At 44.9% G+C, this 26,454-nt stretch overlaps 1 protein-coding gene across 2 annotated transcripts in view; it reads right to left on the bottom strand.

Annotated features, from left to right (window-relative positions):
- The window catches only part of LOC147427688 (golgin candidate 3-like), a 55,580-nt gene extending 29,326 nt beyond the window's left edge, over positions 1–26,254 (bottom strand). Inside the window, exons 1-4 of one of the 2 annotated variants that reach the window (XM_086497533.1) lie at positions 25,934–26,254; positions 3,868–4,002; positions 3,520–3,667; positions 3,362–3,426 (exon numbers count right to left, since the gene is read on the bottom strand). In XM_086497533.1, the coding sequence (XP_086353659.1) occupies positions 3,362–3,426; positions 3,520–3,667; positions 3,868–4,002; positions 25,934–26,113 (528 nt within the window). In that variant the 5' untranslated portion in view covers positions 26,114–26,254. Of the gene's footprint in view, positions 1–3,361; positions 3,427–3,519; positions 3,668–3,856; positions 4,003–25,933 lie in introns of those variants that run through there. The other variant, XM_086497534.1, reaches the window with a different exon arrangement.
- Between the last annotated feature and the right edge of the window lie 200 nt (positions 26,255–26,454).

Here is a 26,454-nt window from a genome sequence, read left to right as displayed (position 1 = left end):
CCCCCTAAGGACAACTGTGGCATTTCACATACATCGGAATGCACTAAGTCTAACCTGTCAGACTTCAAAGAAATAGACCTTTTGTGCGGTGTTTGACTGTGCTTACCATAAATACAGTGCTCACAATGAGAAAAATCAACATACCTCATACACGGCAAATAACCACAACGAGACAGAGTTTGCATTCCTCTTTTACTCATGTGTCCCAACCGGCCATGCCACAAAGAAACACTTGGCTGCTCGGTTACGGCGACAACATGGTCACGCACATTAGATACATGCAAAGGATACAAAGTGTCCGATTTACAACCCTTGGCTACAATCCGGGCCCCTTTACAAATTTTCCACTTGCTATCACCAAAAGTGGTGTGATAGCCTGCATCATCTAGCTGCCCTGTACTAATCAAACTCTTCTTGAGTTGTGGCACATGACGCACTTTGTGCAAAACAAAAGTCATACCATCAACAAAGGAAAACTGGACACTGCCAATACCTGCAATGTCACATGCATAGTTGTCTCCCAAATAAACAGTGCCCTGCACCTCACCTGAGTACTGTGTAAACCAATCCCTATGAGGTGTTACATGAAAGGAGGCACCTGAATCAAGAATCCAAGTATGCATGTCCACATCAGAACCCATAGCAAGGGTATGTGCATCCACAGAAGAGGCATTGAGTACATCGGTGCTGCTGGCACTGTCACAACTACTAGCAACATTGATTTCCTCAATCAACACAGTGCTCTTCTTGGCATTTCCCTTGTCCTTTGCATCAGTTTCAGCACCCTTGTTCTTCTCTTTCTTCCACTCATAGCATTCCCGTTTATAATGCCCTTTCTTTCCACAATGATGACACACAACATCTTTCCTACGAGATTTGCTGCGTGCCCAGTCCTTACTGTCAGATTTCTCCCTCTGTTGAGACCTGCCTCTCAAGTGCAATGCATTAGAAGACCCACCTGTGGTGTTCTTCCTGTTCATCTCTTCCATCAGGAGAGAACTCTCTACATCTGCATACTTAAGTGACGCACTTGAGTTACTAAGAGCTGTCCGGAATACATCCCAACTCTCGGGCAATGTGCATAGCAGAAAAGTAGCTTTGAACTCCTCATCAATAGTGAATTTCAGCTCTGTCAGTTGGCTGAAAATAGAATTGAATTCATTGAGGTGCACCGACATGTGCGTGCCCTCCTTCATGCGGAGATCCATAAGCTCCTTGAGCCAATACACTTTACTGGCAGCACTCTGCTGTGCATACAACTCGTCTAAACGCTTCCACATGTCCCATGCTGTCTGCTCGTTCTCTACATTGAAGAGTAAATTGTCAGACACCGAAAGCATGATCGTGGAGCGAGCCAACTCGTCCACTTCTTCCCATTCTTCAACCTCCATATCAATCGGTTTCACACCCTGTAACTTAATAGGTTTCCCCTATTTCTTCTGCAGCATCACATTATAACATTGCTTCTTCCATATAGCAAAGTTATGGGCACCTTCAAGCTTACGAATGTGCAACAAATTGCCACTTTCACTGCTAGAAGCCATTCTGAGTGATTGCAAACACTGAAACCCTGTTTTGCCGACCTAAACACGCCCAAATGTGCGCAATCGGACAAAAAACAGCTTGCTGTTACAGAAAAACAGCGAGCAAATTTCACGCGAAATCACCCCAAAACAGCGTACATTCACTGCCAAACCCTTACCAAAGGTTTCCACAAGGTGTATACATCATTTGCTTGCTGAAATTCCCTGTTTTAGGGCAAAAATCAGACCTGTAAACACCTGTTTTGCTGAATTTTCAGAACCTCGTTGGTGAAAACACCTGTAAGAATGACCTGTGAGACTTGCCCTAATGAAATTGCATCAAATTGACCCCGAAATTGGTCAATTTCAGCAGAAATAGGCTGCTGTTCGCCAGTTTTTGAAACCCTAATTTTGGGGAAACTGTCACCGGAGGTCGATTCTACACGGTGAGAGGATCCCTTCGCGACAAAAACGGTTGAATATCCTTCCCGCAGCGAGCAAAAACAGAATTCTGATCTGTGTTGCGAAGATGGCTCTCTTGGAAACCCTAAAGCTCTGATACCATGTGTGGGGGAGCAGGAGAGAGAGCCCACTTGCTGTCCTATGCAATGAGAGTGAAGGAGAAGAGGAGAGAGGCGCTGTAGAAGCACACGCAGAGAAGAACGTGAGAGAGAGAGAGAGCTCGTTGAAAACTGGGAAAAAAGCCACGCTATGCATTTTGGGCTTCATATTTGAGTATATGAGTAAGTGACTAGGGGGCCATTCACACTTGGGCCCCCTCACTTATAAGTCTTTTTAACTTATAAGTTATAAGTACAAGGCACTTAGGCCTTTATTCCCTAACAGAGGGTAACGTCTTGACGAGAGCAGATAATGTCAAATGGTGCTCAAACTTTATAAGATCTTATTTAGTAGTGGCTCCCACACCACCTTTAGAAAAGTATGAGCTCCACAAAAACAAAATGTAGTGAGACTTAAAAACTTTAAGTGAGCATTGGAAAAACTCAAAAACACACAGGCAGCCACATTATACAGCGCAAGTGTTGATAATACCAAACAAAATAAGAGGCCAAAAAAATAGACCTTCAAAATATCCTTTATTAAATATAAAAGCAACAGAGATTGACACCTAGCTCATGCATACAAAGAAAATACTGAAGAGAGTAAAGTAGATATTTACAACAAAATAGCTATTTTGATTATTTGAAAATAATGCTAATGATAATTAAATAAAACCCTACATTAATCTTTGATACCAGTTGTAGGGTTTTAGGGCGGATAATGAAAAGAGCCGTTCATAATTAAACGATGATAATTAGCTATCAAAATAACTCGAGAAAGAAAGTCAAACACAAATGCAAAATAGATACTTGATTCATTATTGAATTTTGTACAAAAGTGCTCTTACATAGAGCTACATAGGCCACACGGTATTGACACACAAGCTAACACATGGTTATACATGTAGGCTGACACATAGTAGGCAACACAACACACACATATAGTGTGACACATGGAGTGCAGTTACACATGAGAGTTGTTACAAAACCCGCAATCCTTACAGTGTTGTCTATAAAAATGACCTGCCCATTGTAGATGGTCCCTTTTCCTACATGACCAAAAGATGTTCTCACTTACAATAGATGACATACACGCCTTGCATGTTCTCCTGCTTCATCTAAACAACCCAGTAACAGTACTAGACTTAAGAGCAGCAGCAGGTGTGAGCACACAAACCATAAATATGACATAAAGAAGGAAGGTGTAAGCATACAAATCAAAAATATGACATAAGGAAGACTTTACCAAGTGCAAAAGGAAAACAAGAAGCGCTCTACCTTTTGCTTTTCTAATTTCAATCTTTTGTTCTCCCTGTTCGCTTCTTCTACTAGCTTTCGTTCTCCTAGAATGTATGAGAGTAAGAAGATAAGTAATAGTCTGAAACACCCATGCAGCTATTGCTTTTATTCCATTTGAGAGCAATTCAAGTACATACTGTGAAGCTGGGTCTTCACACTTGACAGCTCTTCCCTCTCTTTTATTGAAGACTCTTTCAGCATCCCCAACTCTTCCAAAGTCTTTCCATGAGCCTCTTGAAGGGAAGCCAAGGCGAGGTTCTTTTCTGACAACTCTTTCAACAAATCCTACCAGTATGAAAATACAAAATTTATTCATTTCAACACAAGCAATGGCACAAGAGGGCCTTTTACAATTACCCTCATGTAATAGGACCGCAGACAGATTATTAAAAAATAAATATTCACATGATCATGAAAATTAACACACATTGGCACTAAAAATGAATAATTTAAGGTAAAAAAGAGATTACAGACCTGACACGCACCTTTTCCCTGGCTTGAAGCTTCCTATTATGTACTTGCAGCTCTTTCAACTTGGGCAAGAAACCATTTGATAAACTTGCCGGAGGAAGAACGTGGTTTTCTTTTCCATTTTGCTTGGATGTCACGCCATTATCTCCCTAATAAGAAAAGATTTGGCCATTCAAGGGGAAAACAATTTTGCACTCTAACAAGCAAGAGAAATTTCAACTGATAAGATTCCTTTATGTTGGATTTTCAGTCTTGGCATAGCAAAATTTCCAAAACCCTTCAATAATCTGTTCTATTATGTTGGAACTACCTAACCATTGTCTGCAAATTATTGACAAGAAGCCTGAACAATAAAAGCATGTGAGAAACAACACATACCTTCATAAAGTCAGTATCTTAACTTACGATTTATAAGAGAGGCTAAAGCAATCACAAAAACACGAGCAGTCACACAAGAAAATTGACAAAGAAAAAAAATCACCTTGTTTATTTTTAAACAAACCAAAAAAGAGATTCTTCACCGCCTACCCACCTATGCATGACATCATGCTACACCAGCTAACTACTCTTTTGCAAAATATCATCTTCAAAAATAAAACATTTAGTCCTATTGCAGCCCAATGTATCTGTTTCTACTTCTAAAAATATTACTCTATATTCACAAAGAATTTAGATAGTAGCCCCCCCTCCCACCCCCCTACCTTTCCTCCATTGCCCTCTGCTTCTTTCTGCCCTCAACCCCCAGCCCTGGCCACCTCGCTACACTCACCCCCATGCCCACAGCTAGCATTTTTGCATCCCTGGCGTTTTTGCATGACCCAGCGTTAGCAGTTTGCAACGTTTTCAGCCACAGCAGCCTAGCGTTTTCAGCCATGAAGAGTCGGCAAGATTCAGCTCGAAGAGTAGGAGATTCAGCCCCGGTAAGACCATCGGTTTTCAGCCTTGAAGATCATCAGTTTTCAGCCCTAAACCTGCAGATTTTCAGCATCAAAGAACCACAGAAACAACCCTCCCAAATCAGCGTTTTGGACTAATCGCAGATTTCAGCCCATAGCGTTTTTGGACAGCATATAAAAGATTGCAGATTTCAGCCTTAGGTCGACTTCGTCATCACCGTCGTCATCGCCGACATAGCCTAGACTTGCATCAGTCTCATGCATTCCATTTGTACCAGATTGTGCAATCATAAGTAGACAACTCTCGCTGATGAGAGTGGGGCCTTCAGTGGGGCCTTCGGAGGAGGGTTTTACAACGTCTCTGGTGTCGTATCTCCCTTCTCCCTCTATCTCTCAGTCTCATACACTTGCACGCACAGTGTCCATTCACTTTGTTTGTGATCATAGCACTCTCTCATTAAGAACGGAAGGCTCTCTACCTTCCATAAGAACAAAAGGAACCTTCAGCTTAGTTCGGAGCACTCATCTTGAGCAAAGCGCAAACATTCATTCCGCTGCACCTAACACCATGGGAGCTTCCCAATATCCTCAAACAAGAGGTCCAAGCAATGGCATGCACATCTCGTGAAAAAAATGTGTTTCCATTTCTCTTCCACCATTTGCCCGGCCCCAACACAATTAGTTGCATTGTCCATGCATACCTGCACAACGTTGGAGGGTCCTACCTCAATAATCACATCCTTAAGCTGCTTGAAAATAAATTCTGATGTCTTTGTCTCCCCAGATGTGTCCACAGATTTCAAAAACACAGAACCATGTATAGAGCATGCAAGAAAGTTAATGATAGATCTGCGTCTAGTGTCAGACCATCCGTCACATACAATTGTGAATCCATGTTTCTTACATTTCTCGTGCACACCCATGATCTCATGACCAATGCATTTGACCTCATCATTTAACTCTGTGGTGCGCAAAGCATTGTATGTGGGAGACACATAAGATGGACCAACTTGTCCAATTGCCTTGACCATTTCCAAAAAGAAAGGACTCCGCACTTTCCATTCAGGAATGTCCTTTGCATAAAAAAACCTATGTAAGGCTTGATCTGCTTGCTTGCGTGCTTGCAAGCTAAATGCACTTGCCAAAGGCCCTTGTGCAACCTTCCTCTTCTTGCTCGAGGACCCCACTTTTGATTTGGAAGCCGAAGTCCCAGTGGCATTTACATGAGCATTCCCTGATGCATGTGTACTCAATGAGCCTGAGGCACCTCCTTGAGATAGAGAGGCATTACCTCCCAAATCATCCACCAAGGCATCTACAAATGCATTTGGGTCCTTCCCATCATTCTGTACATCTACATGCAATCTTGTGACCACCTCTTTGACGTCCTTTGGCACACTGTCACATGGGCCTACACCATAGCCAGAGAGGGACAATAAATGTGCACGAATACGGGAGGGACCGCCGTCCCAAGTATGCCCACAATACTTGGATTTACATGTAAATTGCCCTTTCTTTTGAGGCTTCAATTGTTCTGCATACTGCCATTCGGGACGCTTCACTCGGCCCATCTGGATTCTACAAACTTGCAAGGTGCACACTGCAAACCTTGACAAAGTGGAGGCCTCACGAGTCTAGACTCAGGCGCAGCCCACGGCCCACGGGTAACGGAGGGCATAGTTGAAGAATCAGCCGCGCGCGGAAGAGTGTGGGGGTAGGGCTCTCGGCTCAAGGTCTCGACTCTCAAGCCTCAATCGAGTCACTGTGTGCAGAAACGGCAGTGTTGCAGTTTTTAGAAAACTCGCGTAGAGACGTTTTGGGGTAAATTTGACATTTTGGGGGAAATATTGCCAGCTCGTAAAAATTGCCCTACTCACATTCTGCTCAACCATGCGCCAATCGGACGCGGACGCGCCCGGAAGTATGATTGCCGAATCGGACGCGTATGAAAAAAACTATGATTCTAACATAGTTCGGAATTTCCTCTTGACTATAGATATTGCCTTTCGTCGCCCACCTTGTGACGCATCAGGAATACCCATCACCTAGTCCTTTCCTTCTGAACTTACGGTACAATCTCCTTCGCGATGATCTTTGTCACCCATCCTATGACGCATCAGAGATGTCCGTTCCCGGATGGTCGGATACTTCTTCTCGATACTCCCTGTCACCCATCTGATGTGATGCATCAGAAGTATCCGTTCTTAGTGGCCTTACAAATATTCCCTTTCACCGTGCTCGCATCATCTTTTTGAATGACGCACTAGAAATATCTGTACTCGGATGTCTCCGGTGAGAAAACCCTCTCACTTAAAATTCCAATAATTCATTTAGAATTATTTTTTCCATGTGTTTCAAACGAGAAAAGCCTCTCACTTATAAATTCAATAATTCTAATTCATTTAGAATTATTTTTTTGTCAGATAAAGCCAATTTAGCAACATCCCTCTCACTTATAAACAGTTGTCCTCAACTGTAGAGATCCAACTGAACTGCCAGGGAGAAATTGAAAAAATTCAAAATCTTGCTCAATGGTGAGTTGAGCTGGTTCTTTCTCAGAAGAGAACTTAAAAATTAAATTAAACAAAAATTCAATAATTCAATACTTATCTTACCGGTTTATGTCGTTCCTCTAGTACCTCGATGATATCCTTCACCAATCATTAAACTTACGAGCCATGTAAGAACTCATCATTCACGTCTTTTTCGAGAATCTGTTAACTCAATGTCACCTTCTTAATCCCGAGAAGAATAATCCTCCTAGAAATCAATCTAGGTATTTGTCCTTGCGTGTAATCCTGCGCTGTATTAAACCTCTTGTAACAAACTGATGACGTGTCGAAACCCTAGTTCTGCTGAACCCCTAACCCTAAAATCAGAATTCCTAATTCTGTCCGAAACCCTAATCCTAAAATCAGAAACCCTAATTCTATCCAAAACCCTAACCCTAAAATCAGAAACCATAACCCTAACTCTAACCCTGATTTACTGACGTGGCGAGCTGACACGTGGCTTGCTATACGGACACCAGTGTGATAAAAAGCAGCTTTTGGCGTTGCTTTTTGGACCAGAAGCTTTTGAGTTTTAAAGGCTTTTTATTGTAACTGCTTTTCAGGCCAAGGGCCTTTAAATATGAGGTTAGGGCTTCGTGGAGAAGGTGTAGAGTCTGGAGTACCGGCTTGTACTATGTTGATGCAATATAAAGAAATACCGAAAGGGGCGCCAAGGTTTGGGGCCAATACTCTCTGGGGTGGAATTCCGCCACTCTGTGTCGCGTGTCGTCTCTCTCTATTTCAGTTCAGTTGTTATTTGAAGTGCTTAAATTTATTCAGTCTGTTCTTTTCTATTGGCACGTGGTGTCCGTCTTGTGACAGTGGTATCAGAGCATCAGGCGTGTACTTTTCTGAAAGAATACCGGTCCTACAAAAGAGCAGACAGAGCTATTGGAATTTTATTTGAGGGATCTTGTTAGCCACTCCCACCCTTACTTCATCGCGCATCGAGCGCGCTCCCGTCTTCACCGCTCATGTCTTACAGGGCATAAGCCATTAAGATCCCTTGCAAAAGAAGGATCCAAGATTTGTTTCGAGTCACTGTTTTTCTCAGAGGCAATGCCATGCAGATGTTGATAGCTACCAAGCAGCATACTCAAAGTACTTGGCAAGCTTTCAAGAAAAATTTTGCTCGAAGTTATATGGTTTTTGACATCTTCCTTCGGAGTGCAACTTCTGGCATAGTGGGGTATCTTGAAATGCTTGCCATGGAAACCCTAGCAGATTATATCTTGAAATTTCTTGACATCTCTCAGTAGATGTCTCTTCACGAGCATATGACTTTGGAGGTTTAGTGCGATTGCTATCTTGGGATTACCATCGCCGCCAAAGCAACACTGTTTGTCCAAGAGCTGATGGACCATGCTGTGCTCGGCTATGGCCTCATGGAAGGAACCTAACCCTAATTTTTGGTACAGGTTTCAAGATGGAAAGTCAGTCGACTTTTCAAGCTCGTCTGATGTCGAGATTGCTTTTTAAGTTTGAGTTCTGTTTGATCTTGTTTGGTGATCCTGTTTGGAATTTGTTTGAAATGGATGGTATCTATTTTTGAACCTGTTTTGGTGCCGATTTGAATTGTTTGACTCTAGTTTGATACTGGTTTCAATGATTGGTGATTTTACTCCCGGGTGGAGAAGTGAGAAATACTGTTTTGGTATTGTTTGAACCTCGGAACGACGTAGGCCGATGCCTAGGGAGCGTTTCGTTGTATGTTTGAAAACCTCCGAACGATACAGGCCGATGCCTGGGGAGCGTTTGGTTGTATGCTTGTAAAATAATTGTTGTTGTGATTCCTGGCCCGGACTTGGATGGTTATATAGGAGGAGTATTAAGAAGTCTGAGCAGTGGTTACTCTCAACACCTCCAAACGACGCAGGCTGCGGTCTGGGAGGCGTTTGGTTGTAAAAGGACTCTATATCTCCCGGCCCGGACCTTTTTAGGTTATGCGGGAGGAGTGATGAGGGAGTCGTTGAATATCTCCCGGCCCTGACCTTGTTAGGTTATGCGGGAGGAGTGTTCATCGATGGCTTTATGTTTCTATGTCTTGTAACATGCATATGTAAGCATTTGTGTTGCATTGTGATGTGCCAACCACACTGAATATTCCTAATTGGATGAGATTGCCTTGGGTATGTAATTTTAGTGCATCAAGACACCCGTGGAAGATCAGTATGGTCTGGGTGTGATGGCTAATTTTACTACGCGGAATATCAAGAGTTCTGATCTGGACGGAAGGAGAAGCTAACTCCTTGATCAAAACAGCCGAAAGGAGAAGCTAATTCCTTGATCAAAAGAGCCGAAAGGAGAAGCTAATTCCTTTATCAAAAGAGCAGAAAGGAGAAGCTAACTCCTTAATAAAGAGAGCAAACAGATTGTCCCTCGGAATGACTCTCGGAAATTTTTGAGCTAACTTGAGTTGTTTTGCAGATATGTTGTAATTGCGGACGATTAATCTCTTTCAAGAAGGGGAGATGTAACAAACTGCTGACGTGTCGAAACCCTAATTCTACTGAAACCCTAACCCTAAAATCAGAGACCCTAATTTTGCCCGAAACCCTAGCCCTAAAATCAGAACCCTAACCCTAACCCTAACCCTAATTTGTTGACGTGGCAGGCTGACACGTGGCCTGCTGTACGGACATCAACGCGATAAAAAGCAGCTTTTGGCATTGCTTTTTGGACCAGAAGCTTTTGAGTTTTAAAGGCTTTTTATTGTAACTGCTTTTCAGGCCAAGGGCCTTTAAATATGAGGTTAGGGCTCATTCTCTGGCATGCTTCTTGGAGAAGGTGAAGAGTTTGGAGTACCGGCTTGTATTGTGTTGATGCAATATAAAGAAATACCGAAAGGGGCGCCAAGGTTTGGGGCCAATACTCTCTGGGGTGGAATTCCGCAACTCCGTGTCGCGTGTCGTCTCTCTCTATTTCAGTTCAGTTGTTATTTGAAGTGCTTAAAGTTGTTCAGTCTGTTCTTTTCTATTGGCACGTGGTGCCCGTCTTGTGACACCTCTTGTGTCCTCCCACATAGGGAATGCCCAAATCATAGAGCATTGATCTCGATGTTTTTCTTTCACAAACAGAGTCTGCGATCACATTAAAGAAGGTTCTTGTACCGGGGCGTCGCTCAACGTAGGCAGACGGTTCCAATTCAAAGATTCCTTGCGCATGGCGGCACTTCTTTCCAATCTTTTCCTTTTGTGAGTTATTACCACCAGTAGTGTTTTCCAGACGCCCATTAGCGTCTCTTCCTTGCAAAATCATAAAAAAAGTCATGCCTCTTTACCAACAGCCACACTCTTTCGACGACTAGTCATGCCCCTTCAACCAATGGTTGCGGCTCTTCATCGAATGGATGCGTCTATTTGCCTAAAGGATGTGTCTCTTCATGATGGGTCACACCTATTCACATGTGTCTCTTCCGTTTCTATATAAGAACGCCCTTGTAACACATTTCAATCAATGAATCAAACACAGAGTCTTATCTCTGAGTTAAGTTTAAGTTTCTTAAGTCTTAATCATGAATTTAAGTACTTAATTAAGGATTAGTAACTAGAATCCTTACAGGGAAGGTAAAAAATGAAATCTATAGCAATGCTTTCCCAGGGGCGGGAGGGAATGGGTAAAGACTGTAGAAGTCCTGGTGCCTCATGCATGTCAAACTTCTCCTTTTGGCATACTAAGCAATTGTGAACAAAGTCGTCCACATCCTTTTTGAGCCTCGCTAATAGAAGTAACGCTCAACATCCTGCAAGGTAGTATCTATGTTGCGGTGGCCTGGACAATGGTCTCTGTCAAAACCTTTTTCCTCACTGGCTGTGTAACACACAACATCGTTTTTCACATCAAATAGCCGTCCCGTATAGAATAGCCTGTAACTGTCTCCCCGCTTTGTATCCGGCTAAAGATGTCTGCAAAGTTAGGATCTGTGGCGTACTGATCTACCATATTCTCAAAGCTTCGATGATGGATCGGGAAATTGCCAAAACCAAGGGCTTCTGTGACAAGAAGTAGCATAAACTATGATGATCTGTAAAGATTGTAAAATCCTCTCCAAGGTAATAGTGTCGCCACTGAGTAAGAGCATGGATATCTGCCAATAGCTCTCTCTCATAAATCTGTGTCACCATCTCTGGACGTGAAAACATCTTGCTCTCGTAAGCAATGACATGGCCTTCTTGCATCAAAACTGATTGTTGAGTTTGGCTTTCCCCTCATCTTGGGTTACCCTACCTACTGACAGGACACCATCCGATGGTGGTCCGTGTGGTCTACCGGTGACTGCTGCAGCTTATGGTAGCTTCTACAGTGCAGACTGTTTAGTCTGGCTTTTCACAGCTTAGCCACCTGGCCACACTGGGTTGCAGGTTCAAGCGGTGGTGGTCCGTGCGGTTTCTCAGTGACTGTTGCACTACTGTTAGATTCTTCATCTCCAGATGCTTCGCACATTGTTTACAGGCTTCACACACCACTCACGTGCACTAGCCCTCGGTTGTGGGTTGGCCACCCGTACACCTGCTGGACAGGGATCTCAAGCACACTTAGGGTTGTTCACATTTCCCACTTCTGACCTGTTTTGGTCACATATTCCCCCATTTATATTGGAAGGTCATATTTTTAGATCATTGGGCTATATTGAGGATTATTGCCCGACGACCCCCTATTCTCCTATATATAGGAGGGGGGGACACCCTCATTTGTCTTGTCTTGTCTCATGATTCATCATCATGTAGCCATTTGGAGTTATTGGGCTGCCAGCCTTTCCACCATCTGTCTCCTGTCATGTCTCTTCTCTCTCTCTCTCTCTCTCTCTCTCTCTCTCTCTCTCTCTCTCTCTCTCTCTCTCTCTCTCTCTCTCTCTCTCTCTCGTGCCATTGTCTCTTTCTCTCTCACCTTCCGTTGCACACTCTGACATGGTATCAGAGCTCTAGGCTTGGATCTGCCATCGCCTACACCTGGGAGGGCTCTGCGGAGATTTTCATCGCGAAGAATTGCTTCATCTCCATCAGCATTATTGGGACCAACGTTTTTTTGCTTCAGCCCTAGCGTTTTGTGGATGTGCATCTTCTTCTGCAACCTTTGCTAGCGCCCCTCCCTCCCTCTACCACCTGCCCTCTCCTTTGCTTGGCGTTTTTCAGCCAACTTCTGATCTTGCGTTCTTTACAAGAAGGCAGCCACTGATCTGCGTTTTTGTCAGCCCTAATCCCTAGCGTTTTTGGGCAGGACAGCAGCCAGTTGCACTAGCATTTTTGGCAGCAAGACAACAGCAGTTTTAGACCAGTGTTTTACCTCTACTTCAGCCTTTCCTCCTTGCCGATCTTGGACAGCCGGAGCCCCGCTCCTTGCCCCTTGGTCTTCCCGCTTGGAAGCTGATCAATCCCGTGACTTTACCGGCGATTCTCCGACTTCTACCTTGCTGATTTTCAGCCTGTTTTGGTGTATTTACAGCCCTCACCTTACACTCTTGGCATCGGTGATTCCATCACGTGGCGTTTTGCTCAAACCTCTGCGTCCTTGCGGTGTTTCGAGCTCCCTTTGGCTACGTTTTCAGGTTTTCGACAACACCTCTACTTTGCCCCTTCAACATCTCTTCGGGTTTCCCTTGCCTCTCCCGTCACGTAACCCCTACTTCGCGGTCATTTGGCATTTCATCCGGCGTGGTTATTCAGATCCTCTTCTTAGCTTTGCTCCTTCTCCGACATTGAGACGTGGACTCAGATATAGGTTTTGGCACAACTGACGGATCTCCCTCGACATTGTAGATCTTCCCTCCTCGAGGCTCTCTTGCCCTCCGGAAGATGCAGGGGATTGGATTGGTACAGGCACTTATGTGGACGTGGCTTGTGTTTTCCATTGCTACTTCTTCCTCAGTAACTCTCCCTCGACTGCTGTTTCTCTATCTGGGATTGCCTATCCACCTTCTTCATTGGTTCTTTGTATGTTAGACCTGTGCCTCTTGGCACGTCAGACACTTCTTTTGGACATGTTCTCCTAGATGTGAGTATCCTTTGGCATTTGGATGCCTGCAGGGTCTCTTTCAACACACTGCTCCATGGTGGCTCTTTTGCCTTGCTTGCCTCTACTTGGTAGAGCCTCTTCCTTGCTTCTGCTTGGTTATGTGGCTCCTCCACATGGAGTTTGGATGTACCTATGCACTACCTACACGGTGAAGACCTCCTGGATGATCCTTGCTTTGTTGGTCTAATCTGAGGCTATGACTTCTACAACACCGGTCATTCTTCCCGATGCATCCTCTCAGCCGTCCTTTACCTCACCACATTCCATTACTTTCCGAGGGGGGAAGTGTTGCGTGTCTTCACGACTTGCACTTGCAGACTCTCTCTTGGAGTTTTTGTCCAGACCCCGGTGGTGGATGGGCTCCCACAAGTTGACTTTTCCCAGGATCTCCTCCGACTCTTTTGTTCGATATTGTGTGTCTGCCATGGAACGACAGATCATATTGCAGCTTATATATACCCTCAAGACGACTCTTCTCCCGAAAGATTGCAGATATTGCGGTCTCTACAGGGATGGATTGCTTATCTTGTCATCTTGTCTACTATGGTGGATGATGCCTTCCCTATTGAGCCTCTTCTTCCTGCTCTTCCTCCCTCTTCTGCTCGAGCTTCTTTGACTTGGATATAATACCGGTTTTCCACCTCGGCAGTTTTCCTCTCCTCTTGGTCAGAGTGCTCCTCTTCAGGGGGGCACCCCATGTCTTGTCTCCTGCTGCTACATTGGGTCCCTCCATCCCAGTGGTGATCATCACCGATGGGCTATTGGAAGCTCATCTTAGGTTACTTCCTCATAAATCCTCTTCAGCGACTTATTCCGTAGCTTGCCACTCCATCAGCTTCCTTGTTCGACTTGATCGGAGTGTCCTCACCCTTGGTCATCATCACATTGGTGCTGTACGGATTGTCGTGTTGTTTGGCTGGCGCTCCTCATCCTTTTCTCCCGGGATTTACATCTTCTCCAGATTTACCAGGCGTGTTGTATTCTCCTCGACAGCTTCTCCGCATCTGTTGTTGAGAGGGGGTGTTAGATTCTTCATCTCCAGATGCTTTGCACATTGTCTACAGGCTTCACACACCACTCACGTGCACTGGCCCTTGGTTGTGGGTTGGCCACCCGTACACTTGCTGGACAGGGATCTCAGGCACACTTAGGGTTGTTCAGCACATTTCCCACTTTAGACCTATTTTGGTCACATATTCCCCCATTTATATTGGAGGGTCATATTTTTAGGTCATTGGGCTATATTGAGGATTATTGCCCAACCAGCCCCTATTCTCCTATATATAGGAGGGGGGGCACCCTCATTTGTCTTGTCTCGTCTCATCATCATGTAGCCATATGGAGTTATTGGGCTGCCAACCTTTCCACCATCTGTCTCCTCTCTCTCTCTCTCTCTCTCTCTCTCTCTCTCTCTCTCTCTCTCTCTCTCTCGTGCCATTGTCTCTTTCTCTCTCTCACCTTCCGTTGCACACTCTGACAAGTACACGGTATCTTCGATATGAGCTTGATCATACACGAGCATAGGATCCTTGGGAGATCCATTCATTCCAGCCATCATTCGGCGGTTGTGCTCTCTAGAGGGGGTGGTGACTCGTGGTTTGCTATGGACACACCCATGCACTCATCAGAGGAGTTCACACGAGAACCATGCTCATGGCATATGGGATTCCGACATTCCCAGAGAAGACACCACCATCTTGGGTGGACAAACGCTTACCACTTGACCTCCACACGTCAGATCACTTGCTTGCACATGATCATCTACATGGACTTAGGGAGAGGATCTCAGATCTCTAGAGGGGGTGGTGACTCGTGGTTGTGCTCTCTAGAGGGGGTGGTGACTCGTGGTTTGCTATGGACACACCCATGCACTCATCAGAGGAGTTCACACGAGATATGACCATGCTCATGGAATATGGGATTCCGACATTCCCAGAGAAGACACCACCATCTTGGGTGGACAAACGCTTACCACTTGACCTCCACACGTCAGATCACTTGCTTGCACATGATCATCTACATGGACTTAGGGAGAGGATCTCAGATCTCTTCTTGGGCAGGTTCATTGCTTGGATCTACAGACTGGAGTGGGACTTCAGTGCTTTGGACTCTCTTGTAGAGTTTACTCGCGAGATGGAGGAGATCAGGCATCCCACGACTACATCCGGAGCTTGGCTTGGATAGTAGTGCTATTGCTCTTCTACTCTCTTGATCATTTGGATTGCTACCTTCAGAGTTACTTACACTCACCCTCGGTAACCTTACAACAGACTTATCCCTCGACCTGGGCAGTAGGCCACTCCCAGCTCATTTACATTGAGAGCCACACCGTGATGCGGTTTGGTGGCAGCGTTGGCATGGATTCTGTTTTGGTCGACACCGGAGGATTGGAGGCGGAGATATAGGCAAGATGACGCAGACATCTTGGTTTGGCCAATTCACTTCATAGCATAGACTGCTCTGTCTGGCTTCTGTTCTTCATAAAGGATGGTAGAGAGAGAAAAGAGATGACACCGAATGTTGGGTCCCAAACCCTCAAGGGCCCTCTTGCTCTGTTGCGAGAGCAAGTACTTTCTTTATTTCTTGCACAAATGATGATACAATGATGCTAAATGTTGATGATACTGAGATACTAATGGGTACTGCTGTAGATGCTGAGGGGTACTGCTGGCAACTGCGGGTCCTGAGGTACTGGGTTACTACGGGTACTGAAGGTACTGATGGGTACTAAGGGGTGCTGCGGGTATTGAGGGGTACTGGGCTACCGATGGGTACTGTGGTACTACAAGTACTGAGGGGTACTGTGGGTACAGAGGACTGAGGGGTACTGCGGGTACTAGGGTACTATGGCAATTGAGGAGTACTGCGGGTACTGAGGAATCAGGATCCCTATGCTGAGCTAGGCAAGAGCCAAGCCAGAACACAAGGGGTGCTAGATGCTGGGGTACTGTATCGGTGACGGCGGCGACGACGACTTCTACGGCTGAATGCTGAAAGCGCTAGCGATGTAAATGGCTAGGATCTGCAACCATGACGAGGCTAGGGGCTGAATGCTGATGGCGATCATAGGCTGAAATTGCTGGCTGTTCTGGGCTGAAAACGCTGATGAGAGGAGGTTGAAAATGCTGAGGTGCTGGCCTGCGAACACCGAGGGTGCAGGTTCTTTTGCTGCTGCTGCCTCTTCTGCTTCTCCTAGCGCCCAAAGGGCTCCCTTTATAGGTGCCAAGTGCTGGGTCAAGCAATGTCAAATCAGGCCCCACTATCCAGAAGTTGAAAAGTCACTTATTATAAAATGCAAGGCTAAGAGGTGGTTCACACGCGGCTAAGTGCACATGCTAAAATGCGGTACTGTGCAAGAGAGGGTATGCAACTATGACCGGCTTAGACATGCACGTCCGGCTAGAGGCTCACAAAGTGCCATACTAGGTCCTAAGCTAGACTACGATTGATACTGGACTGTAGCAGAAGCATGTCCACGTATCGCAAATGAAGTGTGCACATGACACAGAGAGTTAGAAACTGCAGAAGACGAGAGAGGGTATGGACAACCATGGTGGTGCTATCTCTAACAAAAGATGCCATATGCCACAATTGAGGGCTGATCCTCTATCAATACTAGTGAAGGATGGTTGCTCCAATTGCCAACAAATACTTCTAAGACTTAGAAAATGATGGACATAGGAATATATCTCAAATCTTGGCGCCCTTCAAACGTGGCCAAAACTTGCTTGACCAGATGTAATTCGGGGACATGCACCGGGCCGAGCATGGGCATGAAGCTCCGTCGGGCCGTGTCGACTCTCTCACTCTCTCTCTCTCTCTCTCTCTCTCTCTCTCTCTCTCTCTCTCTCTCTCTCTCTCTCTCTCTCTCTCTCTCTCCTCTATTACTATGTCATATACCAAGTGACCCTTAAACACTAACACCCCTTCAAATGTTGGGCACAAGGCAAGGTTAGCGTTTTGGAGGCCATAGTAGGTAATGAAGGAAAATGACGAGTCAACATACATGAGTAATTGCTTAGGAGCAAGTAGTAAACAAGCCACCTTTGAAATAAAAGTAGCTGGGTTTCAAGATAGACAATCTTGTTTACCAACGGCTAAGAAGTGTAGCAAACGTTCTTAGTGTCGTGCAAGCTTTGCAAGCTAGTGCGAGCTGTACAGACTAAACGGCACACATATACACCATGCCGAGGCGGCATGTCATTATTAGCTAGTCGTAGGCAAAAGTGTGGGAGGTCGTCCATACCTCCGCTGGGACTCGATTCAGCAAGAGCACACCATATTTAGAAGCCAAGATAGGAGGTTGAAGATTACAAAGATGAACAATCCTTGCCTACTCGGTTCAGCAAGAGCACACCATATCTAGAAGCCAAGATAAGAGGTTGAAGATTACAAAGATGAACAATCCTTGCCTCATCTGCCAAACCTGGGGGCTCCGCAACTCTAATGCCATCTGGAAAAACAATTGTGATTAGAAGTGAAGAAAGGTGAATAAGCTTAAAGGCCATGGATTTGTGACCATCTGCATCACAATGCTTGCCAGATTGGGCACCGGCTTACTTGTTTCTCATTTTCATTGATGCTAACACCATCAAAAAAGATGAAAGAGCAACACAAAAGAGAGATTTGTACCTTTTCTAATGAATGCATCGGCAACTCGATTAGCTGGCTTCTTTGCAAAAACGCTAGAGGATGGGGTTCCTTGGCAGGGTGCCTTGATGCAAAAACGCCAGGCTGTGGTAGGGTTGCGGCGAGGATCTGCTAATGGAGAAAATGCTAGTGATGGGTCTTGCTTGGCGGGAATCCACCAAGGTCTTGTTGGAGAAGCTTCCTGCTGAGCTTGGCTCCTGTTGCCTCTTCTGCCATTTAGTGCTAACTTTGGTTTGCTTATATATTTTCTTACCCAATTGCCCTACCTACTTTTGTTGGAAACTCACTTAAATTAATAAGTGAAAAATGTCAAAAATAGAAAAAATATGCTAAAATCACTGGAAAATTCCCTGACTGATTCTGATGGATTCTGATGGGAATGCTTATGATCATGCTGTGTGCAACCAAAGGATATGCATCTACACTAAGTGACTGGGCATGCACGGTCTACGAATAGACTCACAAAAGTGCCAAATCACTTCTAAATCTAGACTGACTGGACTGATTGAACCCTTGTCGTGCTGTAGCTTGTCCACGGACACATAGGGTTGGATGTGTCACGTGACATCCCCTCCTTTTCAAAGTGAGGTATTGATACCGAACTGTATGGCGTAGAGGGAGATCGCCAATAGCATCCGGAATCCTGGAAGGGACTCTTTGCTGGCCCACTCTGATGTGTGGGTCGTGCGGTACTTGAACTTTATAAAGGTCTGCCACGCTTGCTTCTTTGGGCCGCGCCGAAAGCGACACAAAGTCTTATGTGGCTCCTTCGATGCTTCAACTTCGTCTTTAGTCATACTTCTTTCTTCTTCAAGAATCTCCATGGCTGAAAATTCCTAAAACCACTTCCAACACAAAACCATGAACATACCTATTCCATGTAAAGTGAGTGGGAAAAATCTTGTCTTCCTCAAAGACTGTGCATGCCATGTAGATGAACAAAGAGACGGAGTGCCAAACCGTTCATCAAACACATAAAAACAATGAGATCGAATCTCTCTCTTTTGATCTAAGGCAATCAACTTTGGCAATGCCCAACGGAAATGCCCATGCTTGGTGCTCATACTTTCATGTGCTCTTGCTACGAATGTGTCATGCCAAGGAAGAGACATGGAAAATGACGTCCTTGAATGCATACTTTTCAGCTTTTCATCAACAATCCGCATACATTCGTGCTCATCCATGAGTGAAACGTACTCAACATACAATATGTCATGCCTAGGAAAAGGGATAACATAAAGACGCTAACTAAAATACAGGAAACGATCACGAATGAAACACTTGAACCATGCGTGCGTATCAATCATGCGAACACATAATACTTCCTGTGAGGGTTCTTTGGACCTAGGCTCGAGAGCCAAGATCGCTTCTTCCTGAGTGATCGAATCGTCCTGTGGAGGTTCTTTGGACCTCGACTCGGAAGCCAAGATCGGTTCTTCGTGATTGATCGAATCTACAACGAGGTTAGCTTCGCTAGAAAAAGCATCCACTAACACATCATCCTTGTGAACAATCACATCATCGTCATGCAACTCATCATGCTTGTGAGAAATCACGTCTTGATCATGCAAATTATCATGCTTGTGAGAAATCACATCTTGATCGTGCAAATCATCATGCTTGTCATTGGCATCCAAATCATCATGCTTAGCAATATCATTCAAATCATCATGCTTATCTTTGTCATCCAAATCATCATCATGCTTCTCATAATCATGCAAATTCTGTGTGTCATGCTTTGGAGAAGAAGAGACTGAGAGAGTCTCCTTTTCCCGAATCTCTTGCATCTGTGCCTGTGCTTGAGAAACGAGTCGCAAGAACTCTTTCATGTGTTGGTCGCTCATTCCTATGACCGCCGCTGCGATTCTTTCTTGGTGTCTGCGTTCCATTTTTGCTTTTCTTTCTGCTCTTCTTTCTGCGTGTCTGCGTTCCATTTCTGCCATTTTTTCTACATTTCTTGCTTCGCGTTCTAACCTCCTTTCCAGAAACATATGGTCTAAAGCCTCAATAGGAGTTAGTGCAATCCTTGGTGTAGATGGGGAAGGGGGAGGGTCGGAAAAACCTTCTAGTGGGGAAAATTCTTCTTCGCCTCTCTCATGCTCATCACCTCCAAGCGAAGTATCCATTCCGCTTCGAGTGATGATCATTCTGCAATCGTGGGTTCTTAAGTTCACGAGAAACTTGGGTTCTTGAGGTTCTTGGGTTCTTGGGTTCACGAGGAGCTTGGGTTCTTGGGGTCTTGGTTCTTGAGGTTCTTGAGGTTTTCTTTCGCTTGCAAACCGTGTTTGAGAAGGATCTTCTCTTCACCCGATTTCTACTCCTTTCCACGGGCGCACCGCTTGGCAGCCTTGCGCTCACACCAAGGTTGCTTTTTCCCACCTCACGTCAATTGGCCGGCCGCTAAGTGCACGGTCCGCTCTCAATGAGTGAAAAGAGACACAAGGGAAGGCTGGACAAGCCCTTCTTTCTTGGGATTCCTGTCACTCTTCAAAAACACGATAAGGAATCGACACGCCCAAGCAAACTTGGGTTTGTGCGATCGCAACAAGCAAAAAAAATGCTTGTGGTTCTTTCCTTGAGTGATACAGAACACTGCCAAAGCTCTGATACCAATGTTAGGTGCACCGGAATGAATGTTTGCGCTTTGCTCAAGATGAGTGCTCCGAACTGTGCTCAAGGTTTCTTTTGTTCTTATGAAAGGTAGAGCCTTCCGTTCTTAATGAAAGAGTGCTATGATCACAAACAAGCGAATGGACACTGTGCGTGCAAGTGTATAAGACTGAGAGATAGAGAGAGAAGAGAGATACGACACCAGAGACGTTGTAAAACCCTCCTCCGAAGGCCCCACTCTCGTCAGCAAGAGTGGTCTACTTATAATTGCACAATCTGGTACAAATGGAATGCATGACACTGATGCAAGTCTAGACTATGTCGGCGATGACGACGGTGATGACGAAGTCCACCTAAGGCTGAAATCTGCAATCTTTTATCTGCTGTCCAAAAACGCTACGGGCTGAAATCTGCCATTAGTCCAAAACGTTGATTTGGGGGGGCTGGTTCTGTGGTTCTTTGACGCTGAAAATCTGCAGGTTTAGGGCTGAAAACTGATGATCTTCAAGGCTGAAAACTGATGGTCTTACCAGGGCTGAATCTGCTACTCTTCGAGGGCTGAATCTTGCAAACTCTTCATGGCTGAAAACGCTAGTTTGCTGTGGCTGAAAACGTTGCAAACTGCTAATGCTGGGTCATGCAAAAACGCAAGGGATGTAAAAATGCTAGCTGTTGGCTTCTTTGCAAAAACGCTAGAGGATGGGGTTCCTTGGCAGGGTGCCCTGATGCAAAAACGCCAGGCTGTGGTAGGGTTGCGGCGAGGATCTGCTAATGGAGAAAACGCTAGTGATGGGTCTTGCTTGGCACGAATCCACCAAGGTCTTGTTGGAGAAGTTGCCTGCTGAGCTTGGCTCCTGTTGCCTCTTCTGCCATTTAGTGCTAACTTTGGTTTGCTTATATATTTTCTTACCCAAATTGCCCTACCTACTTTTGTTGGAAAGTCACTTAAATTAATAAGTGAAAAATGTCAAAAATAGGGAAAATAGGCTAAAATCACTGAAAAATTTCCCTCACTGATTCTGATGGATTCTGATGGGAATGCTTATGATCATGCTGTGTGCAACCAGAGGATATGCATCTATACTAAGTGACTAGGCATGCACGGTCTACGAATAGACTCAAAAAAGTGCCAGATCACTTCTAAATCTAGACTAACTGGACTGACTGAACCCTGATCGTGCTGCAGCTTGTCCACAGACACATAGGGTTGGATGTGTCACGTGACACTTGGATTGCAAAAATTCTTGAAGATGCAACAAAGGTTGTCACATTTGTCACAAGAAAGTCCACTGTCTTGGCATTGTTTTGAATGCTTAGCAAGAAGGAATTGTTGGAGCCATCGGCCACTCGATTTGCCTACTACTTCATCATGTTGGCTAGTCTTGTGGATGAGAGATGTATGCAAGGTGTGCGTAGGCTTATGATTGATGCAAAATTTGTGAAAATGAAGGCATCCAGGACTGCAAAGGCCATAGTGGTCTCGGACATTGTGTTTAATGCATCCTTTTGGCAAGAGGCCAAGTTGATTTTGAAGATTTGTGCTCCCATCTTGAAGATACTTGTTTGGCTAATAGGGAAGGAGCCACCATGGGGCTTGTGTATGAGCTTACGAATCGCATGGTTGAGCAAATTCAAAACATGCAAGGTATTGATGCGGCAAGGATGCAAGAGATCAAGAACCTATGCGTTGATAGATGGAATATGATGCACACACCATTGCATGCTGTGGGATACTTGTTGCATCCTATATGGCGAGGAAGAGGGCAATTCAATGATAGTGAGGTTCATGACGGGTGGATGACATTTTTGGACAAGTATACAAAGGGTGATTTGACCATGCAGGGTACCCTCATTGATGAGTTGGACACTTTCCTCACTGAAAGAAAGTCATTTGCTTATCCTATTGCAAAGGATCCAAAGAGAATGCAAGAGGGTGTAAAATGGTGGGAGACTTTTGGGGCTTGCACGCTCACATTGCAAACTCTTGCACTTAAGGTGCTTTCTCAAGGGACATGTGCCTCTCCATGTGAGAGAAATTGGAGCACCTTCTCTCTCATTCACACCAAGAGAAGAAATAAGCTACTTCTTGCTCATACCGAGAAGCTTGTCTACATACACACCAACTGAGGCTCTTATGCAAGATCAAAGAGCGAGGCTATGAGAGAATGGAGGTGACATTGGAGATGCTTAACAAAGAGAAGGATGAGGAGCGCTTGCTTGAGTTGCAGGAGATTCAGGAGGCTATTGCAGAGAGCACTGATGATGTTATGGAGTCTCTTCCGATTAGTATGCCCAGTGATATTGGGACTTCATGCTCCGTTGCCGAGGATGAGGCTTGGGATGAGGATGATGATGAGGAGGTGGACTTTGATGAGAGTTAGAGCTCATTGCATTTTGCTCTAGCCTCGGTCCTGACTCCTCTTAGCTCTACTTATGTTTTGGATTCACTATTTTAGCATCGAGCGGCTAGACTCCACCCTCTAGGCTCTATTTATGTTTTGTCATTTGAATTTTGAAGTACTCAGTGTAAAGAATGAGGATGCAAGAGAGCTACACAAGACAAGCACAAAGCACACAGAGATGGAAAGCTTCTTCTTCTTCTCACAGAAAAGAGAGTACAAAATGACTAAGTGCTAAAACTGAAAAGTAGCACATACGTACATGCGGTCACTAAGTGTGAACACGCTAGAAGCGTACTAGGCTGGCACCATAAGTGTAGTCCAACTGTAGAATCACTGGCAGAGATCCTCTGTGTCGGTCAGCTAACGCGCCAGTGAGTAAATGCCGTAGGCGGCCAAGACCCGTAGTGGATGCCAGCTCAAGATGTAGAGCTCGACATCTCAACACTCAATATACAGTCTTGTTGGTTTTGGAAGCTCCATATTTTGCCATCTCCTGCTTTGCTCTAGCCTCTACATCTAGTATGATCATTGATGTATCATCATTCATGTACGATTGTATCTATTGATCAGAGACCTTGATTTAGCTAGATTCTACATTTTCTAATTTCTACGATGTATCATGTTTTAATGCATTATGTGGCAGTGGCAGCTGGCTTTGGGCTGCTCTCTAGAGTCTAGAGTCTAGTGTTTTAAATTTAATTGCTATTTGTTATGATATATATATATATATATATATATATATATATATATATATATATATATATATATATATATATATATATATATATATATATACTAATTTTTTAGTGTCGTATGGTATTCCACGTATGAAATCTTCGAGGGGTCTGAATCAGACTTATATCGGGCTTCCATACCCACCGAGTGAGACACATGGTTGACGTATGAAAAAACTATGGTTAGAATTGTGCACAAGGTAAAGCAAGCACTTGAATGAAGATGGGTTCAGAGGAAACTTTGAGGAAATACAATTGCTTTCTGAGAAAGCAGGTTTCTTTTCGAGAAAGTAGATGCTTTCCCGCAAGGAAGTCTATGGTTGTATATCTATGCATGTGGTTGCATCCAAGGACGCCTGGGAAGTGTATTGTTTTTAACTTATAGGTTTTATTGCGTTTTTTTTGGCAGATTCAGACCAATTTTAAAATATGCCGGCCGCCCACTTAATAAGTGGGCAGCCATCTGGAAAATAAAGCAAAAAAACTAGCCAACATTTTCTATCTCGCTTCTTCTAGCAGAAGAGCAAAAGAAAAAAATCCGCCGCAATCTCTACGCGGGCAACCTGCGCTTAGCTATTCTTGCTGTGGCCAGGGAGCTATAAAAGCATCATACGCCCTCACTCAGAGAGGAGTTGCCAGCGCCAGCAAGAGGAGACTTAGCAAGAGGAGACTCTGCTGCCAAAAGACGCAAGAGATCGCGAGACTACGAAGCACGGAGGTCCCTTTTCCCGCGCAAAGAGCGAGAGGTGTCAATTGTGGATTCGCCATACGAATTGTTTTCCCGTGTTTGTGTGTGTTTGCAGGTGTACTTCCTCTTCACGAGGGAGTAGGAGCAGAAGAAGACATGAGCCTCTGCAGGAGAAGCGCTCTGAGGAACTAGAGCCAGATCAACCCAGGGGTTTCGTACACGAGTTTGGGGAAGTAGATCCACAGATCTAAGAGTGATAGACTCTCGAGATGTGATTCGGAAGTTGAAATTCCCAAGGGAAGGACTTCGTGTCCAGGAAAGCAGAGTTATTCTGCAGAAAGAGGACTCTAGAAACCGAGTCGAAAGAGAGTTGCAGGGATGCCATGCCTCGAGTCTAGAAGGTGAGATCCAGAGGTGAGAACCTTGGTTCTCGAGGATTCGAAATAAAGAACTGAAGTTCCTTGGAATAGGGTTTTGCCCTAGGAATAGGAAGCCGAGGCTTCCAGGAACCATCAAGTTTTATTCTAGAACGAACGTGATAATACATTCAGTTCAAGTGCTTGTATAGACTTCTCCTCAATAATAAAGATACTATTACGGAGGGGGACCAACCCATCTTCTAGTCCCAGTACTGTGTCGATCTTCTCACTCTCTCTCTCTATCTATCTATTTCTCTCTATATCCTCTGGCTTCAGTATTAAGTGATAAATCTATTTATCCGAGTATATTTTATATTGCTATGCGCACCCGTTTGTGACAACCGCGGCATGGTCCATAAGCTCTTGAATAGTCGAAACAAGCCTCGATAGACAATGTTCTTGAGGCAGTGATGGTAGCCCCAAGATATACCAATCACACTGGACCTCCAAGGATATTGGTTCCAGAAGAGACACCTCTTGAGATATGTTGAGAAATTTCAAGTTATAATCTGCTCCGATTTCTATGGCAAGCCTTTCAAAATACTCCACTCTGCGGCTTGGTAGCTATAGACATCCACTATTGCATGGCACTGTCTCTGAAGAAAAACAGCAGCTTGAAAAATCCTTGATCCTTCTCTTGCAAGTGATGGCTTCTACCCTGCAAGACAGAGCGATGCAGACAGGAGCGCGCCCAATGCGCGATGGAGTAAGGGTGGGAGTGGCTAATAAGTCCGGGGTCGGGACACGAAGATTCTTAATAAAATTCCCGATGAAACTTAGAAGCGTCATCTTGCTTTTGTTGGCTCTTTGGTAGGACCTGTATGTGTTGTTGGGTAAAGTCTGACTAAGAGATAATGCTAATGGGCATAGCATTGATAATTTCCCCACCCAACCAAACCACTGTGTATTGAGGCACCAAGCGTACACCTGAACATTCTCTCTAACCCCTTCACCTCTTCGACGTGAGCCTAATACCTACACCAATAGTGTCATGCAGGAATGATTGCTCCTAATCTAAGCACGCGCACGCAAATACACACAACTCGACATGGGAAGAAAATTAAAGGCCACAATAGCAAAATGTACCAAGTAGGCAACTCAGATCTGAGAAAAATACCTCTCCCTGGCAGGTTAGAGGCAGCTGGCGCAAGCGCCGGTGAGAGGAAGCATCTGATCCAGTATTAGGAGCGGATGACGGGTGCTCAGATCCGCCGCCCTCGAGCTCCTCTGCAGCATCGAGAACCTCCGACGTTATCTGCGAGAGGCTCTCTCTGAAGTTCTCGATGGTGCTCCACATGATGCTGCGGGGCTGCCGGGATTGACGGGATAATCGCCCAGCGAGCTGCTTGCTACTCCATCCCAGAACGGCATCAATTCCTTGATCGGTCGAGCCGTTGTGTCGGAGAAAAAGTACGTGTTTGCCACACACAATGTTTAGTTTTTTCCTCAAATTAAAAAGGGTGGGTGAGTGGGTTGAGTATGTTGATTTTTCATACGTTGAGTATGTGAACGGCGCGGGACAGTGTCCCAAGCTTGGTAGAGGAGGAAGAAGGGATGATTAAGCGCGACCGAACGTAACCGAGAGAGAGGTGCTGTTGTGACTACCAATGGCGTCATGATCCTGGCCACAAAATTGTA

This window comes from Adiantum capillus-veneris, chromosome 23 (genome assembly GCF_014529385.1).
Source record: "Adiantum capillus-veneris isolate H3 chromosome 23, ASM1452938v2, whole genome shotgun sequence".
In the NCBI taxonomy this organism is placed as follows: Eukaryota; Viridiplantae; Streptophyta; class Polypodiopsida; order Polypodiales; family Pteridaceae; genus Adiantum; species Adiantum capillus-veneris.
Note: the sequence above shows the minus strand (reverse complement) of the source record. Positions and strands in the feature narration are given on the sequence as shown.